Genomic DNA, 25,150 nt, shown 5'->3' with positions numbered 1-25,150 from the left:
GTTTAGCCCGCCTCAAGATTACTGCTGCTTTCCTGCAGGAAAGTCCACTTTCCAAGCAAAAACACGGGGTAACAAGACATGGTATTCTAGCTACTCCACCTAATCTTTCAGGGCAGTGGGGGAGGGGTGATTGTAATGCATCATAGTGTACCATTTCAAAATATTTCTGATGAGAAAAGCTACTGTATCATCTTTGTTTTTGGTAAATTGTTGGGAAATGACCTTGCTTTGGGGAATTTATTTACAAATTATAACTGGTCAGAATTCTTTGAGAGACTGTTTGCCAAATGCCATGAATTTATTGGTTATGAGGTTTTGACTGACTCCCTTCAAGTGACAATGGCATTCTGCCCAGCTCCTAGGTGTCCTCTCCTAAAGACCAGCGGTAGTGTTTCTTCCCTTGCCGTTCTGTTGCTTTCTCTGTGGTTCCACAAAGTGTGAGCAGAGGACTCATTCCTCTCTCGCTCTCTGGATTCAGCGTGGTTTCCTGGCACCTGGGCCCCCATCATCCTCTGCATGGTCACAACTTCCCTTGGAGCTCACTCTGCTCGGCCTCGCTGCTCCGCACTGCCCTTTGCCTCGTCACCCACATTTCTCGTTCTCTCAGGTTTCTTTCCTGGCTTCTCTCCGGCAGCTCAAATATTCCATTACACTAACCTAGTTGCGTTAGAGGGACTACCATGTTTTTTTAACATAATTGACAATGTATTTATGCCGCCACTGAGAAATAACATGTCAGGAGTCTAGTCTTTAACACAAATTAGTAAGTACACATGGTCACGCTACCAGTAGTCCCAAAGGCAATGTCAATTCAAGCTGTTGCGGAGGGATAGGTGAGTTACCCCAGAATTCAGATGGTCGTCAATCACCTTCAAGCCAATTGAAAGAATGTCCTTGTTCCCCACGTCACTGAATATCGCTCTGCAGGGCTTGCATTTGGTCAGCCCTCTGGTGTTAATCCCTCAAGTCAAGATCCTGTTCCACACTGGGCCCCAAAGGGTAAGTAAAACAGAGCCAGCCTGCGGGAAACCTTGTGGTTGCCGAACGTGAAAGCAAAGGTGGACCTTGTGCTAGCCCACTGACGTTGGTGTCGGGCATCTGCCACAACAGTTGAGCCCTCGATTCTACAGAAGTAAGGTTAATTCCTTCTCTAGCTGCACATTGCTTAATCCCCATCCACAAAGAACTGTTTGCTGCTCATGGAATACTCCAATCATTTAGATCTGAAAATGGGCACCCCATTCCAGTGCCAAGAACTTCTGTCATTTCTGACGTTCTACAGTGTGGATCACTCCCTGCTTGCCTGGCACTACTGGGGACATGGAGAAGTTCATGCAGACTTTAATGTAAAATTGCTTTTTGAATTGTGTACGGAAAGGGCAACCGTCCACAGGAAGCCATTACGCCCTTCCACATGGCCTACAAAACCTCTCCTCACTTGTTCCTCCGGCTTGGCTCCCGCTAGAACATTCCTGAACAGGAAAGTTCAATTGGCCATACCAGAATGCGGATTTAGAGCGATAGCTTCTGTGGATACTGAGGTGGCATCACAATTGCAAAAGGAGGCCAACCGTAATGAAAGTTGGAAAAAAATGTTCAGGAAGTTCCGTTGGCAGCTGGAGATAAGGTGATCATTCAGAATGAGCACCATAGCCATACGTTTTGCCTCCCATTTGAAAGCGCACCATGGACCGTTGCCTCCATGAAGTGGTCGATGGTCATGTCACACCAAGGGAACAGCAGGGTAATGAGAAACAAGAGCTGGTTTTGCAAGCTAAGAACAGACCTCCCTGACACTAAAACTGATGCACTGGCAACTAGAAAAGCCGAGGAGCAAGACAGTGCATCCATAATAGTAGCTGGCACTTTGCCAGAACAAGAGATCAGACAAGATACCAGCACACCGATACCTTCCGGACCGCCCTCACGTATTTCCCTCATGAAACAAGATTGGAGACCACCAACAAAGTGGCAAGACTGTACAATGAGTAAGGCTTTGTTAAATGCATTAGTATTTGTTTTGGGTGAAGGGGGATGTTGTGGCGATGCATTCCTGTGGCGGAAACCCACGTGATGGAATATCGAGAGGTGACAAAGATGTCTACCCACATTTTGCGAGGCCAGTCTCAACCCAGTTGGTGTCCGAATGGTTCCGGGTTTTGTATCTCTGCTCTCCCGGCCTTCGATGTTAGGACCGATATCACTGTAGCGCAACTGCACACACCGCACAACAGGCATTACTTTTTTTGAAGAGCTACGCTAAACCACCCAAATTGCTAGCCTGGCTATGAAAACAAGGCAGGTGGTGGTATCAAGGCAGTATCTTTAGATTTGCCAGAACGCTCAAATCTCCAGCGGAACACTTATTAAAAATGTATGCATCAAACCCTATTCTGCATTGGATCAATTGCTCCACATAGCTCCGGTGTGAGCAGATGGCTTGACTAGGGTCCCTCACATAGAAAAGAAAATCCTTTCTTTCTCTCTATGGTGCGACTTCTGCAGTGGAGGACCTCACACTGTTTTTCCCAGGCTTGTTGTTTGTGGTAGTGTGGGGTAGCCCGCATCTCGCCCTTAACCATATTATAATTTGAGACCTAGTGGAGTGTGACATATACAGACAATTAAGTTGTTCTGCCACAAGAGCCACATATATCTCACTGTCACAAATGTCCCACTGCGACTCCAAAAGTGGAATGCCAATATGGAGAATATACCTGTTAATGCTAAACCAACTCTTAGATCTTCATATGAGCCGAAAATATCATGAGCTGCGGAAGCCGTCGGCTTCTTAAAATCCCCAGTAGTTAGATGTGTTCTATTAAAAACAATTGCAGAGCTGGAAGGATATCTGAAGTGGCCGCTGGGTACGAGAGCCAGAACCTTTCTTGCACAAGACTTATTATGATCCAGCTGCCACCCACCTCGGTTATTAGAAGCTGATGTGCCACTGGAACACATCTTCACTTCATTAGCTTGGTCTTCTGGTTCTCCTGCCTCATGCATGAAATTAAATGTTGGAAACCTCTTTTGAAATCTTTTGGGTCCCGACAGTGTTGAGTGCTGTTGCTTTCAATGAGGATCCTTGGCAAGCAGGTCGCAGTGGCTGTGAAAGCCTTTAAATCTTGGGTGAAAGATACTACTTTGTACTGACCCGAATTGCCCAGCACCACCCGTTGTGGCATGGTGAACTTTAGTAATGTGTTCTCATCAAGTGCTATGTATTCCCACTTAAAAAGCGTTTGAACTATCTGTGTTTATTTTCGCTATGGTCCCCAACCCCTGTGACCAGGGGGGAAATCCAGTCCTTGATGAAGGTTCTGGGTTGACATTACTCAACTTCTTTGTCAGTGGATAGAACCTTGTGGCCCAATGCATAAGTAACTAAGGGCATTGTATGTAATTCTTTCAGCAATTCTCGTTTTTTACATGCCATTGTGGGTAAGAACTGATAAGTTATTGCTCCTCTCAATTACCTCTATTTTGATTAGATTATGTTCTCTGCATTTACTATAAGAGAGATCATACTGTGTAATATTCTCCCCTCCCAGTTTTTTTTTTACTGTCACATTGATACTACTGCAACGTGATGGTGAGAAGTGTGTTTGTTTCATATGCTTGTTGCATAAATCTTTCCTACGATTCGATACATATAGTTTGATTGAGAAATACATTTTTGAAAATGTGTACAGATGGTCCTTCAAATTAATTAAAACAATTAGACAGATTGAAGATGAGCTACGAAAAAACTCAGCCTTTTCTTTAAGGGAAAATAAATTGAGAGGTTGGTTTATAAATGGTTTTTTCCCAGTATTTAACAGTGGGCATTGGAGTCAACAGAAACTGCTATAGAGTAAAGAAATAGGCAACCCATTACATTTGTAATGTAGGAGGTTTAACTAAGCGACCATATACAATTTTTTGCAGAAATCCCAAATCACTATTAGAATCTAGTTAAACAAAGGACTGCTTGAAGGAGTAATTTTTGTACCCTTAGTTGAATACGTAAAATGTAGGCTGGGTGAATTTTTTAAAATCTATCAGGCGCAAAGCAAAGCTTCAGAATGCACCAGAGGACGCTGCAGTGGTGTGCATATATATTATAGAGCAACGGCTCCATTAAAGCGAATGCAAAACCAACATCAATTAAAGTGCAATCAAAGAGCAAATTGGCAGAGACACCGAGGCTGAGCACCCTCTTGTTCCAAATGAATACCTCCTAGACAAATGTTTACAATGTCCTAAGAGAAAGCCAATTATAGGTTTGATAGAGCAGAATGGGTTGCTGGTATCGGCCGAAAACACCACTCCCAAAATAGTGTATTCTAGAGTAGAGGATCTGTAGAAATGGGCCTCTGTCCGGCACTCTTGCACTCATCCCCATTCATGCTGGACACCTCATTCCACAACTAGCATGCTCACCCGCCAGACTCCACACACTCGTCCTTACTTGCACAGAGCAGACTTCGCCCCCTGGTGCCTATACGGCCGGTGGAGTCTGGCCTGTGGTGATGAAAATGCTGTGTTGCCAGATGCCGACCCCCAAAAGCAGAGCGTTGCCATCTTGCTTCCTCCGTGCATATGCAGAGGTCCAGCGTCTGGTTTTCCAGGCATGCGCGGTATCGAGGGCTGGTGTGGGAAGCATAGCAGCAGCACGGAATGCCGTCTTCATGCTTCCGGGCTGTTAATAGTATTTAAGCAACCCCGAAAGACTTCTACAGTGCATTTTAACACTCTTTATTCCATGCCGTAGTCTTCACCTGAATAATTTTGTCCTGTTCTCGCTTCCTGGCCTGGGGGAGTTCTCCTCCCACTGCCTTTTCTCCTCCATTTCTGGCCTGTAGGGTTCCTCATGTTCCTGCCTGTTGTCCTACCTACCTGCCCTGGGGTGTTGTCCTATTTCCTGCCCTGTGTCTTGCTTCAGTCTTGGGTATTTTCCTCTCCTCTTCACCAACCCCCTATCTCTTGCCACGCGTTCTGCTTGCCTGCTCGTCTTTTCCTTTGTGTCCTGCTGTTCCTCGCCTGCCTTGCCGTCCTGGTCTGCTGCCAGTTCATCTGGATCCTTTTGTTGACTATTCAATCAATGCTTCCCCAGCCAGTGCTTGCACTGTCCTTGCACCACGAAAATTAGTGGATAATACTCGACCGTGGTGCAGTGAGTCAGGTCAAAATGTCCAGGTTCACATCTCCTGGATTTATTGGGTAGGCTTCTTGCTTCACACACCATGAGAACTAAACGTCCCCAAGAGAATATAGCACAACAGAGTCCAGAGAAGAGTCAGGTACACAGCACTGGTGCGACACTGTGCTTAACAGCCTATAGTCACATTTTCTGACTCCTTAGGCAAGGAGTCTCGCCCAAATTACAAAAACATAGAAATCTAGTATTTCGGAATATTATTTCACTCGGACAACATATTTTGTGGATATTATATCCGGCTAAAATGTATGCTCAGTATTGCCTTCCCCTGTGTTATTGAATAGGAGGGCAGATCTGTAGCTTCACAGGATGAGAGTTGGCACACTATTTATTTTTCAGATAGAACTATATCAATAGTCTGGCAACCCAATACAAAATACTCACACTTTATAGTAGATCACATTTGTATTTTATTTGTATTTCTAAAGGGCCTTTGCCAGGGCGATATACATACGGGTCAAATGTGGTACACTAAATCAGGCAATGATAAAAAAAACAGCTTCAAAGCAGAAGGTTAAGGATGGGGTATCGAAGACAGAAGATGAGCTTTTAAGCAGGAATGAAATATGTGAAGGGGGGATGCATGGATATCAGGTGGGAGAGCATTCCAAGACTTGGGAGCAAGGAGAGAGAAAGAACGGAAACGTGAGGATGCACAGGGTGGTTTAGCGGTAGTAAGAAGATGAAGGTGTAGAGGGTGAAGGGACCATGAGGGTGTATAAGGTAAATTGAGGGAAGCGAGATAGAGAGGGGCAAGGCCATGATGGCACTTCAAGACTATAAAAGGAAAGTGAAAAAAGAGGCGAGAGTTGTACGGAAGGAGAAAGGCAGTACTAAGAGATGACCGAATAGAAGATTGAGGGGGAAGTAGAAAGAGAAGATGAATAGCAGAGTTAAGGACAGAACGAAGAGGAGTAAGGATGGGAGAAGGGAAGACAATAAAGTAAAGCAGAACAGAAGTTGGGAGTAAATAGAGGCAATGATAAGGAATTTAGCAGTGCGTAAGGAGAGGTAGGTAGAATTTCGCATATATTAAAGAGAAACAAAAAAGTGGCAAGTGCCGGCAGTCAATGATACATGTGAAGACAAATAAAGTGATGGGTCAAAAATGACCCCAAGATTATGGGCAGAAGCCGAGAAAGGTAGGAGAGAGGGGGGGAAACGGATACCAGAAGGGGGTTGAGGAGGAGTGGGAGAAACAGGAGGAAAGAAGAGAATCTCAGTTTTCGAGGGATTAAGATGAAGAAAATGGGAATGCATCCAAGATTGGACGATAGAAAGACAAGATGAGAGAGAGCCTGAAGAGAGTCATAAAGTCTTGAGAAAGAGAAAAAGGTTTGTGTATCATCAGCATATAAATGAGAGGAAAGATTAAACGATTCAATAATAGAGAATAGAGGAATGTATAGACAGAGAAGAATAAAGGTCCCAGCACCGATCCTTGAATTACACCGTATTGCAGATGCCCAGGGAGGGTGTGTGTGCCCAGCACATGATATGGAGAAGGAACGGTTCTAAAGATAAGATTGAAACCATTGAGTGATAGAAGTAGAGAGACATAGTGAGGAGAGTGAAGAAAGTAGAATGGGGTCATCGACCGTGTCAAAGGCTGATGACGGGTCGAAAAGAATGAGAATAGACAAGGATTTAGAGTGGCGTTCAGAAAGAGAATTAGTAACGTGGAGGAGTGCAGTTTCAGTTGAGTGGGTGGGGTGGAAGCCAGGTTGGGTTGGGGAAGAAGGGAATGAACACTAAGAAATGAGCAGATTTCAAGTAGATGGCCTGTTCAAGCGGTTTAGAGAGGACAGGGAGAAGTGAGATTTGGTGATAGTTAAATAGTAATCAGGGATTCAAAGAAGGCTTTTTCAGAATAGGAATAATTAGAACGTGCTTCAAGGGGGAAGGAAAGGTGGTAGAGTAGAGTGACACATTGAAGAGGGCCACCAGGAAAAGTATAATCAGGGGATAAACAGCAGGAATGAGAAGAGAGGGCAGAGGGTCAAGAGGAGAGAGAGTGGGATGAGCACAGGAAAGTAAAGAAGCTGTGTCTGTGTCAATGAGAGGGGGAAAACGATAGCAGAGGAGAATGGAGAGTAGAATGAGTTGAAGCAGATCGGGATATAGGTTGTGAGGGTAGATGAGCAAGTGATGAATGCAGAGTAGAGACCTTAACACAGAAGTTGGAAAGTCCGAGGAAGAGAGAGAAGATGAGATAGAAGGATCATATTAATAACTTGGAAAAGACGAGAGGGGTGACGTGTAAGAGAGGAAGAGAGGCAAAATAGTCTGTTTTAGCAGGCAGAAGATATGCATCAAAGGAAGCGTTTAGAACAGATAGAAAAGAGGTTGGGGGAGCATGTTTTTTCCCCAGACATGTTCTGCCTTCTCAAGGGCAGAACAGAGAGAGCGTAGGCCAGGAGTCAGCCAGGGTTGTGAAGGTTTGCAAGAAGGAGAGAAAGGGGTAGAAGGGTAGAGGAGATCAAGAGTGGAAGAGAGAGAGAGGTATTAAGAGCAGAAGAATCAGTGTCAATGGCGAGAGAAGATAAAGCAGCAAGAGGAGGAAGAGCAGTAGAAACAGCAGAAGGAAAGGAGGTTGGGGAGAAAAGCAACAGTCGCAACGACGGAAAGTAGTTGAGGGAGGGGGAAGTAATAGTAAGAGAAAGGGAAAAGGAGAAAGAGAACAGCAAGTGATCAGACGAGTATATCGGATGTGAAGAAACTGAGAGGTCAAGTGAAACACATGAGAAGATTAAATCAAGTGATGAGTCAGAAACATGGGAGGGAGGAGGTGGAAGTTGAAAAATCTAATAGGATTCAAGAAGAGGGATAAAGGGAAAAGACTGATGAGTGGATGAGAGATGAAGGTTAAAATCGCCAAGAATAAAGAATGAAGAATTCAAACGAAGAAGAAAGTAAAGTAAAGACTCAAGGTCATCGTAGAGAGAATGAGTAGGACTGGCGGATGTAAATAGTAAGAAAGGTAACAATATGTGGTTTAGAGAATGAAGAAAGATGGTATTCAAAAGAAGGGTAAAGGGGAGATTAGAAAGAGGAGGAGAAAGAGTTGATGAAGAATGAAAGAGAATGCCAGTACAACCACTGTGGTCGGTGGGGTGCGGTGAGTGTTACCATTTTGTGCAAGTAATACTAAGAAAGGCAATTGTTGGAGTGTTACGTGAAGTGAGACATGTTTTGGTTAAACAGAGAAATTGCAGATTAAGCCAAAAGAATAAGACAAGAATCGAGTAGAACTTAATACAAATTGAGCGGGCGCCCCAGAGACCAACAGTGAGAGGAAGATACATTTAGGATAGATCAGATTGGAAGGGAGCCGAAAGTGGGAACGAGCATGATAAGAAGTTAGAAAAAGGAACAGAATGTGAAGATAGTGGGAAATGAACATGGTTATGACTACACGCAGGTGTAACAGAGCGGAAATAGAAGAGGCATGGCGATTGTATGGGTGCTCAGAGCGCAAACAGAACGCACATGATTTTCACCTCGGTTTGATCTACCTTTATACTTACCTGGGTAAGTAAAACGGGTCAATACAGCATCAGGAAGCCAGCTCTCCCATTTGAACACCAGATTTGAATATACAGTTGCCCAGAGTGAAAACAAACTTTGCCCTTTAAGCGCTATCTTACCAAGGAAGCCTTAATAGGATTAAGAAGAAATTCCATAGTACCAAACGAGTGTGCTCTAACTGCCCAACAGGAGTTTGAACCCTTTTCAGCACTTTTGGAGCTGTAGAGTCAATCCATTGGAAGGCATGTGCTATCCCTGAACAAGGGGTTCCTGAAACTCTTTCCCTGCAGCCTTGACGCTGGGAATATTCTTCCGATAGGCCTTCTTTAGAGGCCTGTTTGAAAAGCCCTTAATTTGAATAAATCTGGACATCTGATGAGAGTGACAAACCAGAAGTAGGAGCTGTGCTATATGCCAACCCGATGGTTCATCTTTCAATTAAAGTGTCGAATCAAGGCTAATCACATTGTGCAGTTAAATAATGAACATTAGCAAAATGCTTACATGGAGAGAAATGTGTACTAAGAATGTTTAGGAACTAGTATTCCTCTTCATAAATTAGTGAAGATAGAGATCTGTTAGCGGTGGGCACCTGGGTGAATAAATCCTACATTCCTAGACTGACTTCTCAGGAGGAAAGCTTATTGGAGACCCAGTTTACCAATGAGGAAGTTGTTAATGTGGTCAAGATGTGAACATGAATAAGTCTCTACGACCTGATGGTTATATTCCCCTTTTTTTATGAATCATTTCAGAAATTCCTGATGACCCCATTGATGAATTTAACTGTATTAAATCTCAGGGAGCTGTCACTCCATGAACAGGAGAGGCTATAATGAGTCTACTTCTAAAGGAAGGAAGTAAGGCACCCCCACCCAATTCATTTAAGTCAAATTGTCCTCATGGACTGGGTTCTCCTTTGCCTTCTTTGATTGGGAAGCCTAGTGCAGCTTCATCCCAGTGGTGTGGGCTGCAGTGGTTAAAGTTAGGAAGGTAACTGATCTGACTGACATTGCTCGTAGACATGGGATCGCTGTGGCACTGATCTCGCTCAACACAGAAAAAACGTTTGATAGGGTAGAGTGGGGCTTTCTCATTAAGAGTGCAGGAAAATGTTGGTGGCAGAAACTGAGTTCACGATGCCACAATGGCATTATATATGAGCCCTAGAGCCACGGTCAGAGCCAATGGCTTTTCGTCAGACACATTCTCCCTGAAAAGGGGCACTGTCCAGGGTGTCTTTGTTTGCCACTTCTTGCTGTGGCTATGAATTCACTAGCATATGCCATTAGATGGAATTACCCCATAATCACTGATTATGCAGTGGAAATGTTTAAAATGGCGCTGTTTGTAGATGATGTCCTTCACTCAATCTCCCGGACTGAGGCAATTATTCCAGGTTTAATAGCATTTTTATGGGAGTTTACAGTGGCCTCTGGTTTTAAAATGAACTAGGATACATCTGAGCTCCTCAACAATACCCTGAGCCTGTCTTTGATAAATAATGGGGACTGCATCCTCTTCTCTAAAGTATTTTGGGGTAATTTTGACAAGTAAGGTGTCTGGTCTCTTTACTGTACATTTTCCATCTCTTTGATGAGATCCGGGAGAACTTACTTTGAAGGTACTTTTGGCTACCTTTTAATTTCTCTGGATCGCATCTGTTAAAATGAATGTCTTTCCAAGTTTCCTATGCATTTCAGACCTTGCCTATCATGGTTCTGGACAGAGCCTTGCTCACCTTGCATAAGGGTATTATGAACTTTATTTGGAAGGGATCTAGGTCAAAGGTAGCCAAACAAGTGATACTTCTTCCCTATACTTGTGGATGTCTTTCATGCTCTGATTTGGTGAAATACGGTTAGGCTACACAATTCTGTATACTGAGAGACTGGTCAAATCCAAATTTGAGTAAACCATGAAAAAGTATAGAAGATGATGTGAACAACCCCAGAGACATGTTTTTTTGGATCCCTGAGAAGGAGCTACTTTCCGTTAAATCTAAAGTGGGAATTTGCCATAGACTAACCACTAAGGAGCGCTATGCCCATTTTCCAGGCCATTCCCCCCATTCAGGCACATTTATTATAACAATTTAATTTGATTTTTTCAGGAATACAAAGACACCTTTGTGCTTAACGTAAGGGAAAGACTCTGCCATTTCTCGTTATGTCATTGTGTTCAGTAGGGGCATGTGGAAAGCAGCATCTCAACCCCTAACAACATTTGAGAAACTGATCCTTTCTTTGCTATACCCTAAGGGCCATATTTCTGAGCTTTAACTAATGGCGATTACCTAGATGGGCCCCCACCCTATCCCAAGTTGGGGCTTTGCTTAAGGATCTTGGGTCAGAGCTGGGCACAGACACCTGGTGCAAGTTTTGGGATAGGGCTCGCTCCTCTATTTCTACCCAACAAAAATAGCATTATTGCAAGATGTTGTTTAGGTGGTATCAAGTTTCCGCTAGTGTGGGTCACTTTTTTGCAAAAGGTTAGTGTCATATGTGGGAGGGGTGGGGAGGCTTCCTCATAAATGGTGGCAGTGCCTGAAGCTAGAAAGATTCTGAGATCAAGTGGTCACTGAGCTACATAGGATCAGTGGATGGAAGCTAGTTAAGGACCCACTAATATGTCTATTGAGTATGCCAGTGTGAGTTATTTCCCCGCTAACAAAGCTATACATGAACTCATACTGAAAGGTCTATTGACTGCCTATTTCTTGATCAAAGCAGAGACTTTCCTTGCTCCGCTCGGTTGCGGGCTCTTGAACTCTTGAAGAACCTGACATGTCTGTTATGTTTTTGCGCTGTATGAAAGATCCTCACATGCTGCATTAATCTGCCAGAAACTTTGGGATTATGCTTTTCAATCAGAATGTTTGCTTCTGTCGTTAGTGCATTATAATACCAACCTGCAGAAAATGGACGCGACTGGTGGGAGTAGGGGGTCTTTCACAACCTAAAAATAGCCTTATATAACACTCCGATATTGATAAAACCTGACTTTAACCAACTGTTGTATAAGAAGCTTCAAAGCTCCAATGGAACACAAACGTTTTATCCCACTTTAACACTAATTTTGAGGGCAAAACAGAGATAAGGAGGAATAAAGGGAAGGGGTGTATAAGAAATCCAATATGGTGTGGGGCTGTGGAGATGATCAATCCAAGTCTTTCTTCCATCCAGGTGATTAGTCGTTCCATCCTGCAGCTAGATGATGTGTTGAAAACCTGGAGGAAAAGATCCGGAGGAGGTCTTTTCCTTATGATATACCTCAAATGTCTGAAAAGCCATGTATCTGAAGTACGAAGCTGCTGACGGGGGGCAGGAGGGCAAGGCTCTGACCCACTGTATCATGCCACCTGCAAAGACTCCAGCTTTAGAGGTCTAGTGGAAGACCCAAAGATCCAGCAAATGTCCATCACTGAACACATCCTGACTGAGGAAAATGGAAGCTGGGAAGCCAACGCCATCTTAAAGACCCAGAGAGAGCTTGGAGCCTGCATAGATTCATTGCTTCAAGATGAACCAAGCCCTAGACAAGAGTAAGGTAAATATAACTGGTACCACTTCAAGGAGAGTATCCAGGAGAGAGGCAGACTGAGAGAAGCACAGAGGCAACAAGTCGTAGTCAAGCTCAGATCTGCAAAGGCCTTCGTAGGATCGAGTAGCAAGCAGCTTCATGTGGAGAGGCAGGGGGTAACAAAGCACAAGGAGTAACTCTTACCAGTATGGATGATGCAGAGCAGCCTGAAAGACCATTTCAGGTAACATTTGGAAACTTGCTTTAGGAAGACATGCTGCAAGTTGGCTAACTGAGTCTGAAGACCCATAGTAAATGGAGATAATTGTTGACCAATGTAACGCTGCTTGTTGGGAATTTGTTTAGAGTCTTCTTGTGTTCAGCCAAAACTTTTAACCACTGAATCATTGTATGTTGGGAAACTGAATCTAAGGTTCGAAGGTGAATCGAGAAAACGCCTGTCTTAGGAAACATTGACCTTTTTTGAATGACTGACCCACTCGTCCCCCCAGACATTGAAAGACCATTTCCTTACTGACCCACTGACTTTTACTTTAATTTACTGCATTTGTGATGCACGAGCCATGGACCCGAAGGCATTAGGGTGCGGACAAAACACAAAAAACTAAGAGGGAAGCCAGGGTCCAGATTATATTACCAGATAAAAAAAGGCAGAAGGCAGAATCAAGCAAACAACCACGTTTTCAGCTTTTTCTTAAATTATTCTAGAGTTATCTGAGATCTAAGATCCAGAGGCAGATTATTCCAGGCTCTCAGAGCTGCAATGTAAAAATCTCCTTTTTCAGCCTTCATGGTCCTGCACCTCAGAAGCATTAACTACTGCTGATTGTTAGATCTCAGAGATCTCCTATAAACTTTTTCAATGATTAGATCTTGCAGATCGGAGGGCATTAAGCACTGTCTGCATTTAAAGGTAATGACTGGTAGGCGGAAAAGAATACGAGCCTCTAAGGGGAGCCAGTGTAGCGCTTGTCTAGCAGCTGAATCATGGTCTCTTCGGGAAAATCCCATGACCGCCCGCACTGCCCCATTTTGAACTACCTGCAGTCTGTTATAGTCTTATTTATTAAGCCCAGAAAGAGGGCTACAGCAATAGTGTAACTTAGACCCAACTATTGCTCTAGCTATTGTCTCTGCGTTGGTCTGTGTGATAAAAGGTCTGAGATGTGCTAAATCCTTAATCTAGTAGCCCACCGCTGACACAAGGCTCCCAACATGAGCCTTCATGTTAAGCTGTTGATCAAAGATAACCCCCAAGGTTTTTACCTTCTTAAGGGAGTTATTTTTACATCTCCTAGTTGAAAGGTCTCATAGGATTGGCCAAGCTTTGCTAACATAGACTGAGTACCAGTACCAACAATCATCAGCTCCGTCTTTTCCCTAAAGGAGGAGAAGGTGAATTGTAAAACCCATAGCAAACTGACCTGTGCATACTCACAAAGGTTGGTGTGACTGTGCAAATTTGCTTTAGCGATGCGCATTTGCACCAATTAAGAGTTTCTCATTCATAACACCTCCTGAGAAGCAGTATATGAATTTGTTCTTGATTTAAACATTGTTCTTTGAAAAGCCCAATTTGCACATCTTTTCTAAACGCCTCTGTGGGAGACAACACAGAATTACCTCCCTCAGTTTTTCTCCAATTGTTTATATTTCTGTTGGGGGGGGGGGGGTCAAGTGGGTCCATCACATTAGCTCCAGGCACCCATTAGGAAATAATCTGTTAAAGTATGCATGGCTTTTCTACGGTCAAATTACAAAAATAATAACCTCATAGCATTGGGTCCACTGCCCTGCATGGCTTCTCTGATGAATCACTTTATAACATAGCCCAGCCTCCTAGCATGGTTGGCTATGATATACCTTCACTCTGGTGTTACTTATGTTTGGGGAATTTCAGCGAGTTATAGCAAACTGTTTTGGGTGTAACGTCTGTACCATGCAACGAAAGTCACTGTATTGCAATGATTCTAGCTTTTTAAAGAGAAGCATTTTTTAAAAATGTATGCAATCACAAAATGTTGAAAGTCAGGAATGAATTTTACGCATTCTGTGTCTTGCTCTCGTGCTGGGTCTATGCATGAAGAGATAGCACGTTTTATTGATGGAGTCAATATTAACTACTATTTTCTCCCATGCATGTATCAATTGCTGCTGGGCTTTGAGTGGGTGAATATTGCCGCATGAGTGTGACGATGTTAGATTTTGCAAATCGGACTTTGTACTATTTCCCCCTGCCAATGTTTTATTTCTTAGAATTTTGTGATTTCTCCTTTCATTTCTAGTTCAGGCTGAATGACGTGTGCAGTGCTTCCACAACTTGGCGGCTGTTGCAGCAGCTTTGCCAAATGTAGGCTCTAGCAATACATTTAGTGATGGGCTCTTATGCAATAACGTAGCCACTGTCAAAATATGACATTGCAAAACTGTTTATTTTTTTATTCTTAAAGTACAAGTGAACATGATGACTTCCGTATGTACCTGGTGACATGAGGTTTAGATTGTTACTCATTTTATCTTGTCTACATTTTTACAGGATCTGTTTGGAAAGTCGGATCCATTTTTAGAGTTCTACAAACAAGGGGATGATGGCAAATGGATGCTAGTTCACAGAACAGAGGTGAGCACTTAACATATAACTGCAGAGCTCTCTACTGACATGCACTTTGCACCCCTCCATTGCTCTGTTGGAAAAAAAGTGTTGCGAGGCAGTTGTTAAACTCGCCATGGAAAATGTGTCTGCAAAAATCACATTTGGTCAAGATAGTCACACACCAATACAAGGTTGCTTTGAAAGAGAACTTCAAAAAGAAATACAAATTTGGAGTGGGTACACGCTTGGTATTTGTTCAGATCATCCTTGCAGTTGGCACATATGTTTTTCAGTTTGCTTCTCAGTACTGCGTCTGTAAAAATGAACTGGATTAAATCGTTCAGTCTGTTTTACTGTGTTGCGGTAGCCTGAGAAAAGTTATCTTAAATGTGCTTCATTATGTGATGAATGCTTCCAAATTGTTGTGCAGTGTTCGAGATGTATAGTAGTCCCAGCCAGGAATATCTGAACTAAGCACCATTTTCTATATGTCTGGTTAAGGTTCTTTGTGTTCATATAGTTCTACTCACTTAAAAGCAGGAAGGAAACGTGCATCACAATCCTTCACAACCACCATTCCTCTTTAGTATATCATCTTACCTGAATACAAGTAAAGCAAACCTAATTAGGGCTCCAAGGTTGTGGGCAGGGAGGGAATATTGTAAAGGGAATTACTTCTCGAATCATCCTAATCTCCAACCGAAGGCCACAAGAGACTCCTCTGGATCACTAATAAGTAAGAAATTGCCTCATCCCAACACCACAAGGGACAAAATCAGAGAGAACAAACACTGATGAACTAGGTGATCGGGTGATGAGAACGTGTGTCATCCCTTCTGGATTTGGCATCACTTTCCATCCGTGACATCACTTCCTGTAGCCATCTTGAATTGGGGACATCACTTCCTGTGGCCATCTTGGGTTGGTGACATCAATTTCTGCAGCCATCTTTAAACAGCCCAATCTCCAGCTGAAAGCCACAAGAGACTACTTTGGGAGCACCAATCGGGAAGAAATCGCCTTATCCCAGCAACACCAAGGACAAAATCAGAGAAACCAACCACTGATGAATCAGGCTATCAGGTGATGAGAGCATGTGTCATCCCTTCTGGTTTCTGGCTTCACTTTCTGTCCATAACTTCACTTCCTGTGGCCATCTTGGATTAGTGACATCACTTCCTGAGGCCTTCTTGGACTGGTGACATCACTTCCTGCAGCCATCTTGAATCAGCACAATCTCCAGCCGAAAGCCACACGAGACTCCTCTGAGAGCACCAATCAGGAATAAATTGCCTCATCCCAGCAACACCAGAGACAAAATCAGGGAGACCAAACACTGATGGACTAGGCGATCAGGTGATTAGAGCGGGTGACATTCCTTCAGGTTTTTTGCTTCATGTTCAGCCTGTAAGGTCACTTTCTGCTGCCATCTGGGATTGGTGACATCCGTTCCTGTGGCCATCTCGGATTGGTGACATCACTTCCTAAAGCCATCCTGAATCAGCCCAATCTCCAGCTGAAGGCCACATGAGAGTCCTCTGGGAACACCAATCAGGAGGAAATCGCATCATCACAGCAACACCAGGGACACCATAACACTGATGGACCAGGCGATCAGGTGAGGAGTGGGTGTCATCCCTTCTGACTTCCCTATGGTCATCCAGACAGGAGCATCCCATTTAAGGGCAGCACAGTGAAAGGTGAAAAACAGCCGTTGACCAGCCACTTTGCCTCATTACATAATAACCTTTACTTTGCTGAGTGCTGCTATTTGTCTGTAAGTACCCCTTATTGCTTCTTGTCAGCTTCACCCTCACCATGCACTTTTCATGCTATCTCTCCCTGTCCCTTCTACTTCCCTCTTCTATTCCCTCCAATCAGAACCATTTCAACTCTCATCTCTTCCCATCCCTATCTCTTCTACTCAACATCACCTCCCTTCTTGTTCCACTACTCTCTCTATTCACAAAACCTACTCCAATCCTAACTTCCTTTACACTTGCTCTTCTTGCATGTACCGCCAGAACCTCTCTATTTTTCCGAATCAACGTTGCTATGCATCTACATCTATTGCTCTTTGGAATGCACAGTTTATCTACAATAAAACCTCATTTACCTCCAATTTCGTCCTTTCCAATTCTCCCATTCGCCTTCTCTTGACCTCATACCTGGATCTCTCCATCTGACTCTGCAACCCTTGCTGCCCTTCATGACCCCACCTACACCTTCACTCACTCTCCCCATCGAACTCAAAGGGGTGGTGGTATAGGACTGTTGTCATCCTCTATCTTCCTATTTCCCCTATCTCCTGCTAATTCTCCCTCATTCAAATATACTATCTCCACAATCAATGCCCCCTATGGCATACATATTATCTCCCTCTACCGACCACCTGGTCCGGTAGGTCAATTTTTCAACCACATCTCCCAACTAATTGACTCTCTCTCTCCCGATCACCACCGCATTGTCATTGGTGACTTCAACTTCCCCCCTCTCTCTCTGCAGCTCTATTGACTAACTCTCTTCTACATAACCACTCAATCTCTTCCGTCCACTATCTGCCCACCCATTGAAATGGAACTCCCTTGACCTTATTCTCATCTCCTCTCAACTCTCGGCCTCTAATATCTCCACCTCTCCTTCTCCCTACAATCACTCTATTTCCTTTGCCTCAATCTCCACTCCTGCTTCTCCATCTACTAAAACTATTACTAAGCACAAGTTTCCCTTCTGAAATCTCCCTGACTACCTCTCTGACCAACACCCCACACTCTCTGCCTATGATTAACTCAACTTTCCATCCACCAAAGAATCCTTCTCTAACTTTAACACTGCTCTGTGTGCTTCCTTCTGCTATCACTACCCTCTTAGTACAGTCACTCCTAAAGCATCCCCTCCACGGCCCTGGATTACACCTCTTATCCATACCATGAAAACAGCAATGCAGCAAAAGCTTTGCACATGGCAAAGGTCAGGACTCTCCTCTGATATCCCGCTCTTAAAAACTATGCCTCTACTCTTGACTCTGCCAAACGTGACTTCTATCTCTCTCTCCTCTCAATCCACCCAACTGAAGTGCCTCTTAACAGTTCTCAAATCAATTATCTCACCTCCTTATCCTACCTCCATCTCCTCTACTCTTTCTGCTAGTGATCTTGCTCTCTACTTTGCTTCTTACATTTCTGCCATTCACAGTGCCCTCATTATGTCCCTTCTATCCCTTCCTCCTGCTCACCTTTCTCCAAAAAGCCTACCATCGACTCCCGCTACTATGTCTTCCTATGCCCCAACCAACCCTGATGAAATTTCTGCCATACTCCTCAAGGCTAGCCCTTCCAGTGCCCTCACTGACCCACTGTCCACCCACTTTGTCAAGCACATAAATCCCAGTGTTGCTCCACATCTTGCTTCCCTCTCCAACAAATCTCTTTAAAATCCTTCATCCTGTACGACAGCGACTGTCATCCCTCTCCTTAAGAAACCTGGTCTAGATCCTAACTGCACTGCCAAATTACACTGTCTATCTCCAACCACACTATTCCAAAATCCTACAGCGAGGAGTATTCAATCGACTCACTGAGTTCCTTGATATTTACAACCTCCAGGACGCTCTTCCATCTCGCTTCTACTGCGACAGCTCTCCTCAATGTCAGAAAGTCAAATGCACAACATTTTCAAACTTACTTAGTACATTATTGATTCCACTGTTTTGGGATTATTTATGTACGTATTGTAATTGCTCTTGAACTTTAGTCATATTTTGTTGATCATTCTACCACTATGTATAGGAAGGCATGTATAGTACTTCTCCATCCCGCCTCCATTCTCATAATGCATTATATGGAAATATACACATCTTGAAATGTCAAAAGACACATTGTACCAGACCATCTCCTCCGGAACACAGACACTTAATTGTTCATTGTACATATAACTATATAACAATATGACTATAAAGAAAAACTAGGGGTCGTATGCTGACAGTGCGCTAATTGATACCGTTATGAAGGATTGTTACAAGCAATTCAAACAAATTGGATCTGCAGCAACTACACACTTCCACTCGACCCCCTAGAAGGAACCAGGACACATATTGGTAAGGTATAGGAATCGAAGGTGAAATCAGTGCGCTGATCCAAATGAGTTCCCGAAGAACAGTAATCAGTATGAATATAGAATGATTCTTGGACTCAAATAGTTAAGGCAATTAAAAGTCTTTATCAGGAAAATCTTCAAAGAACAGTCGACCCGTATTTCGACCCTCGCGGTCATTCTCAAGGCTGAACAATTAACAAACAGATTGAAATAATTTCACATGGTTGGTATACCAAGATATTGGCATTATTCGAAAATGGCAAAAAAAGGATAAGCAAGGCATTAACACAATTGGTTAACATAAAGTTAGATAATTGGGAATGTGACTATACCATGGTTCAGTAGTGCAGATGAGAAAAACAGAATTGTGTTGAATAAAAACAAGCAAATGTCAAAATTAAACGTAATTAGCTGAGATTGCTTGCGAAAGCAAAATATTAAAGAAAGAATTGAGGAAATCATATCTCGTGCCACAATAATGTGTAAAATTGACCAATATTTGGAGTGAGACATAAAGATAATTGGTAACCAAAGGTTAGAGGCAAAATTGAAAGAAGTGTGATTGACTCACCCGTGCTGAAATAAGTTATTAACGTGGGGGATGTGGAACAAAACTGGGCAAAAGAAAAAGAAGGCAAAAGTGGCATACCGTATGTATCTATGCTAGCGACACGAATACATGAAGAGAGATGGCTGTCTAACAAGGGACTGTAGTGCCACCTGGAGAAAGGTAAAGCATATGATTAGATACCATAAGACTAGAAAAGTTGGTCAATAAGTGTGTAGGTACAAAACAAGGAAAAAGACGCTTAACCTAAGCGCTGAATAGCAGGAAAATATTTCAAATTGTTGCATAAATGCTGGGCAGGTAATGTATGAACAGCTGTCAAACAAACAAGTCATACAAATTCTAGGTCAGCCAAAAGTAAAAATCAAATGGACAATTAGCCACAGCTTAATCTATATTGTTTAGTAAATAGTAAATTTACTGATTTATAGGTTGTGATAGGGAGCAAGTAAAAAACTCTCAATGTACCTGTAAATTCAGTAGTAAAGGTACCAAATCCCCAGTTCTGGAGAGCGTGTCGAGGTGCGTTCGCCTCAGGTAACGTGTATGAGGAAAATGAGCCTGTTGTGATGATGACCTTGCGCGCATGCCATGGGCGTGATGTCATACGAACGTGCGCATGATGTCATGCGAGTGTCGCTGGTCACGCGTTAGCAGCGTGGAAATAATAATGAAAGCAACGTCATGAATGTGGGACACTGCATAAAATGAAAAGTGATGGAATGTAAGTCAAAAATGACCTAATTAAAACAGGTGTAACTAGGATTGATTGATAAGAAAAATTATGTATAAAAAATGATGTACCAAAAATGGATTGTAAAAGAGAAAAAGAAAAAGCAAATTAATTGGATGTTAGTGAGTGGCTATGGTTCAGATTATACAGACATCCTGTTATATCATGATAAAAGATCGAGTGAGCAGGAATTATGTTGTGGACACTACAAAAGTCAACAGTGTTGCTTATTGGTCATACTTCTCATTATAATGTCATTAGCGGCTCAGCAGGCAAAAAATTCAGTAAACCTGCTTGGATTCAGTATAGGGCTACAGAGCAAGACAGTCAGTTTTTCAAAAAATATGTTAAGCACATTGCAAAGCACACAGCATTGTGCTAGTATTTGGTTAGAAAGATTATTTGTTGTAGCACACATTTTGATCGATTGAACTTAATATTGAAATCACTTGACAGGATAAGCAAATAAACCAATAAAAGTTAGATGACAAGTATAATTTGTATGCATTAATGAAACTAGAAATATTAATATCAACAGGATGAGCCAAATAGAGATGCAGCTACAAGGTATACTCATCAAATGGTGAGACAAATTACAACAATACGTGCATTTCATGGTCTGAATTAAGGCCAGATGTGGTAAAACAAAAAAGACAAATCAATTTGGACTCCAATTGTCTTAGTTTAAGGCATAGATTCCCACGACGTTTCCCACTTCTGGCTCGAACTAAGCCTATGAAACGAATATCTGCCTTGTTGTCAAGTTGATGTAAATCAGGCCACCCACCAGTCTGGAAATGTGCCATTAAAAGCAATTACTGGCACGGATTGATAAGATTTATCAAAAGAAGTCGAGATTAAGGAACTACATCCTTTGAAAAGATAATTGTTCACAACATTAATGTAGGTAAGAGTTTAAGAGTATAACACATCACAAAAAAAGAAAACAATATTACAGAATTAGTCAAGAACAATTTTTAACTGCTTGTTTGTTCTATCTCTCCTTTGCACGATTATAACATTTGCCTAAAAATAAATGACTGTTTTTTGCGTTATGAGTGGATTTTACCTAGTAACATTATGAGAGGAAATCGATTTTTTTCAAAGCATCACTAGAACTGTGTTCATATTCTAAATTAAGGTGCGTATGACCTTTAGAAACTATACACTTTGCTTGCCTGGGGCTAAAGTGTCGACTTTAGATGTGGCATTAAGACACAATTGGAGCTAGGGGCAGTTTGGTGTTGGTGAAGGAGTGTTCACCTCTCCCAGTAGGTGCTACACCAGTGTAGAATGTCTATGGCAGGACTTTGGCATAAGGGCTAGCTGATATCTTCTCGGGTTAGACCTCCCGCCATTTGCATCTTAACACTTGGCCCAACCTAGACTAAAGGCATACACATGTCGGCGGGTTATAATAGTGTGTCAACTCTTCGAGAATCTGGCTTCACTGATACTTTAGAGTGGCATTAACCCCTGTCATAGATTAGCACAATGCTTATCACTTATCACTTCTATTGTAAAGTAGTGCCACTAAATGCGAGAATGTCAATGATATGGACAGACAATAATGTAAAACTCCAACAGATGGAATAAGATAGAGACAACACTTGCATCATTGTAGTCTTTACCCCTAGGTATAGCAAACTCAAGACTGCTGCTTTCAATTAGTGGCAAGCTCCCCCAATGCCACGTCCATCAACAAACTGTCCGGTTTGCGCACCCATCTTGAGTAAGTATTTACCAGGAAACGTGGAAAGGAAACAAAACAAACAATGGGAAACAGAAATATGGTGCTCTGTAATAATGACTGAGTTGCATCCTGGAAGGAAACCCCTACCATCATGCAAGGGGTCATAATGCGTCAAGTGTGCTCCCGTGTAAGTGCAGTTTGCCCTAGTATTAGAAAGGGACATAAATTGCTCTGATACAAATATCTATTGTTTGCGTGCATTTTTGTACCAGGGAAAATACTGTACAAAATAGTGCTGAACTTGTCCAGTGTTTCTGTATGGGCCATGCCCATTGGACACTGTAAAGACATATATTGCTCCACTGCAGCTATATAATTATGAATTGCCAAGGAAGGAAGAAACAGCGAGTTACTCTAAATGAATAATTGAACCATGGTACTTGTCCTTATCGAGGTTTTCTGCAGAAGGGTCATTTTTAAACATTATGTGCCTTGGGATTGACGGCAAGGTTGCCCATTCCTGAGTTTCACCCCTTTAAAATTCTGCAAAGGATGGACCTGTATGACGGAAGATGTAACAAGTCACAGCATTCCCTTCATGTAAAGGTGCACTATGCTGGCTGCGAAGCCATGGCCACTTGCCTCAGTGTTCTCTCTTGACAGCCAAGCCAAGAAAATGGACACAAAGCTTGGCTGCACTTTATTTTGTATAAAATCCGAATCCATTAAAGATTAAATCATAGCAATTAGAAATTGAACATGTATTGTACTTTATTTGTGGTTACACATACAGGATCGAAAACATGGAATTATGTCAAGTGGAAGAATATCCACAATTATTGTTAGAATCTTTACAACCTTCTAAAATGTCTTTACAGAAAATCCTATCACCTCACCAGACAGACCCTTACCGACATCCTCTTTGTCGCTCCTTCGTCAGATCTATGGACTCCTCATAGGGTCTCTGTGCCCTATCTCCTCCTCTCCCATTAATGGTAGCACTCGCAGAGAAGTTCTCATGGCTTCCTTCGACTCCTCTAAAGTCATCATAAACTACCTAAATGCACTGTCATGCTCAAGGCCCTCAGGCCAATCTCCTCCTCTTTGATAGGTGCTTCCCTCGCCTCATCAATTTCCTCTCATCTCCTGCTGTCCCCTCCTAACGCCCCTTGGCTACCTTGCCCTCTCTCTCCTCCTCTGCCCCTCCTAAGGCTCTTTCTCCTCCACAGGGCATACCTCTGATCTGTACCCCTCCCAGAAGGTCTTTAAAGCTGGCAACCTTCTTCATATTGCCACTCTCAACTCTCACTCTTCCGTCAAACACTCCTCTGACATCTGCCACCTCCTTGAAGAACTAGACCTTGATGTCCTTGGTCTTACTGAGACATGGTTCACGGCCAGCTCTGTCACGAGCTTTGACACTCTCCTTCCTGATGGCTACAAGATCCTCTCAGCACCCAGATCCTCCCGGTCTGGTGGGGGGGTAGCCCTGATCTTTCCTGAGTGGATTCCTGCCTATATCATTTCCACTCAGACCTACTCCTCTTTTGAATGCCTTGTCTGTAGGCTTTCTCTCTCGCCTACCCATTGTCTTACTGTGGTTACCATCTACCGGCCTCCTGGTCAAATCACCTCATTTCGCTCTGAGTGGACAGACCTCTCCTCCTCCCTCCTGGCCTCTACCACTCAACTCCTCCTCCTCGGTGACCTAAATATACATTTAGGCTCTCCTTGCTCCTCCTCTGTACTCTTCCGTAACCTCTGCGACTCCCTCTCCCTGTCCATCCTCCCCTTGGGCCCGACTTACTCTGCAGGGCACACACTCAATGTCTTGATCTCGTCTGACCTCCCCCTCCATCCCTCTGACCGCTCCTCTCTCCTGGAGCGATCACTCCCTCCACTCATCTCATCTCTCCCTCTTTTCCCCCCAAGCCAAGCCTACCCCAACATTGCTACCTACCTTCTCGGACATCCGGCCCATGAAGCGTGTGTCAGTTGAGGCTTTTGCCGCCACTTTCTCTCCCCCCCTCCACCTTTGGCTGTCTCACATCCTGACACAGCCCTGTCTCTGCTCTACTCTTCAATTTCTGATACGCTTGATGCTCTTGCTCCCTGTCATGAGGATCCGTTTGAAGTCCAAAGCCAAGTGCAATTCCTGGTATGACTCTGACCTAGGTACACTTAAACGTAAGTGTAGGGCAGCTGAGAGGAAATGGAGGACTTCCTGTTCATCCTCTGACAAACTGGCCTGTCCCCTGCTACAAAGGCAATACCGCCTCTCTGTCCTCACCAAGAAGAGAGTCCACATTCAAGCTTGTCTCTCTGCGGCATCTAACAACTCGGCCGAACTCTTTAAAATCTGCAAGGAGCTGGCCAATCCTGCTGCAGTCTCTACCCCTCCTTTTGCCTCCCAGGCTCTTTGCAATGCCCTTGCCTCTCACTTCATTTAAAAAACCCAGGGCATCCTGTCCACCCTCTCTACCCACACCACTCCTCTTCCCTCTCCATCTGTACTTGCTGACCCTCCTTTAGCCACCCTCCCACCATCCTTCTCGTCCTTTCCTCTTTTCACCCCTGACGAGGTCGCTAGACAAGTCCGATCTATGAAAGCCTCTTCAAAACAGGTTCAACCCTGTTCCTCTATAACCATCAAGGACCACATTGACACCCTCGCTCCTGCCCTTGTTGATTTTTGCAACCACTCCTTTGCCTCTGGATCCTTCCCCTCCCCTCTGAAGCACTACTTTGTGCATCCTCTTCTCAAGAAACCCACAGCTGATCCTTCTTGTCCAGCTTACTATCGCCCAATTTCCATTACTCCCTTTCTTGGCAAACTCCTGGAAAAGTTGGCCATCTCTCAGTTTAACCTTCATTCCAATTCTGTTGGCTGTCTCCATGACCACCAGTCTGGCTTCAGAGCTGCCAGAAGCACGGAAACTGCTCTCCTGAACATCCGTGAAGATCTGCTCTCTAACCTTGACTCTAACATTTCCTCTGTCCTCATCCTCCTCAATCTCTCTTCTGCCTTCGACACGGTCAACCATACCATCCTGCTCAACCGTCTCCATGAAAACCTGGGTGTCACTGATCAGGCTTTGGCCTGGCTGACCTCTTTCCTCTCAGATCGACCCTCCCAGGTCGAACTTGGGTCCTTCCTTTAATCTAACTTCCTCTCTACCTATGGTGTTCCCCATGGG

At 43.5% G+C, this 25,150-nt stretch overlaps 1 protein-coding gene across 5 annotated transcripts in view; it reads left to right on the top strand.

Annotated features, from left to right (window-relative positions):
* Positions 1–25,150, top strand: part of CPNE2 (copine 2) — a 947,004-nt gene that overhangs the window by 694,156 nt on the left and 227,698 nt on the right. For all 5 annotated transcript variants that reach the window (XM_069653470.1, XM_069653479.1, XM_069653462.1 and 2 more), the window contains one exon: positions 14,808–14,891. In XM_069653470.1, coding sequence (XP_069509571.1) covers positions 14,808–14,891 — 84 coding nt within the window. The remainder of the gene's footprint in view (positions 1–14,807; positions 14,892–25,150) is intronic.

This window comes from Ambystoma mexicanum, chromosome 1p, assembly GCF_040938575.1.
Source record: "Ambystoma mexicanum isolate Mex_15411 chromosome 1p, UKY_AmexF1_1, whole genome shotgun sequence".
NCBI lineage: Eukaryota > Metazoa > Chordata > Amphibia > Caudata > Ambystomatidae > Ambystoma > Ambystoma mexicanum.
Note: the sequence above shows the minus strand (reverse complement) of the source record. Positions and strands in the feature narration are given on the sequence as shown.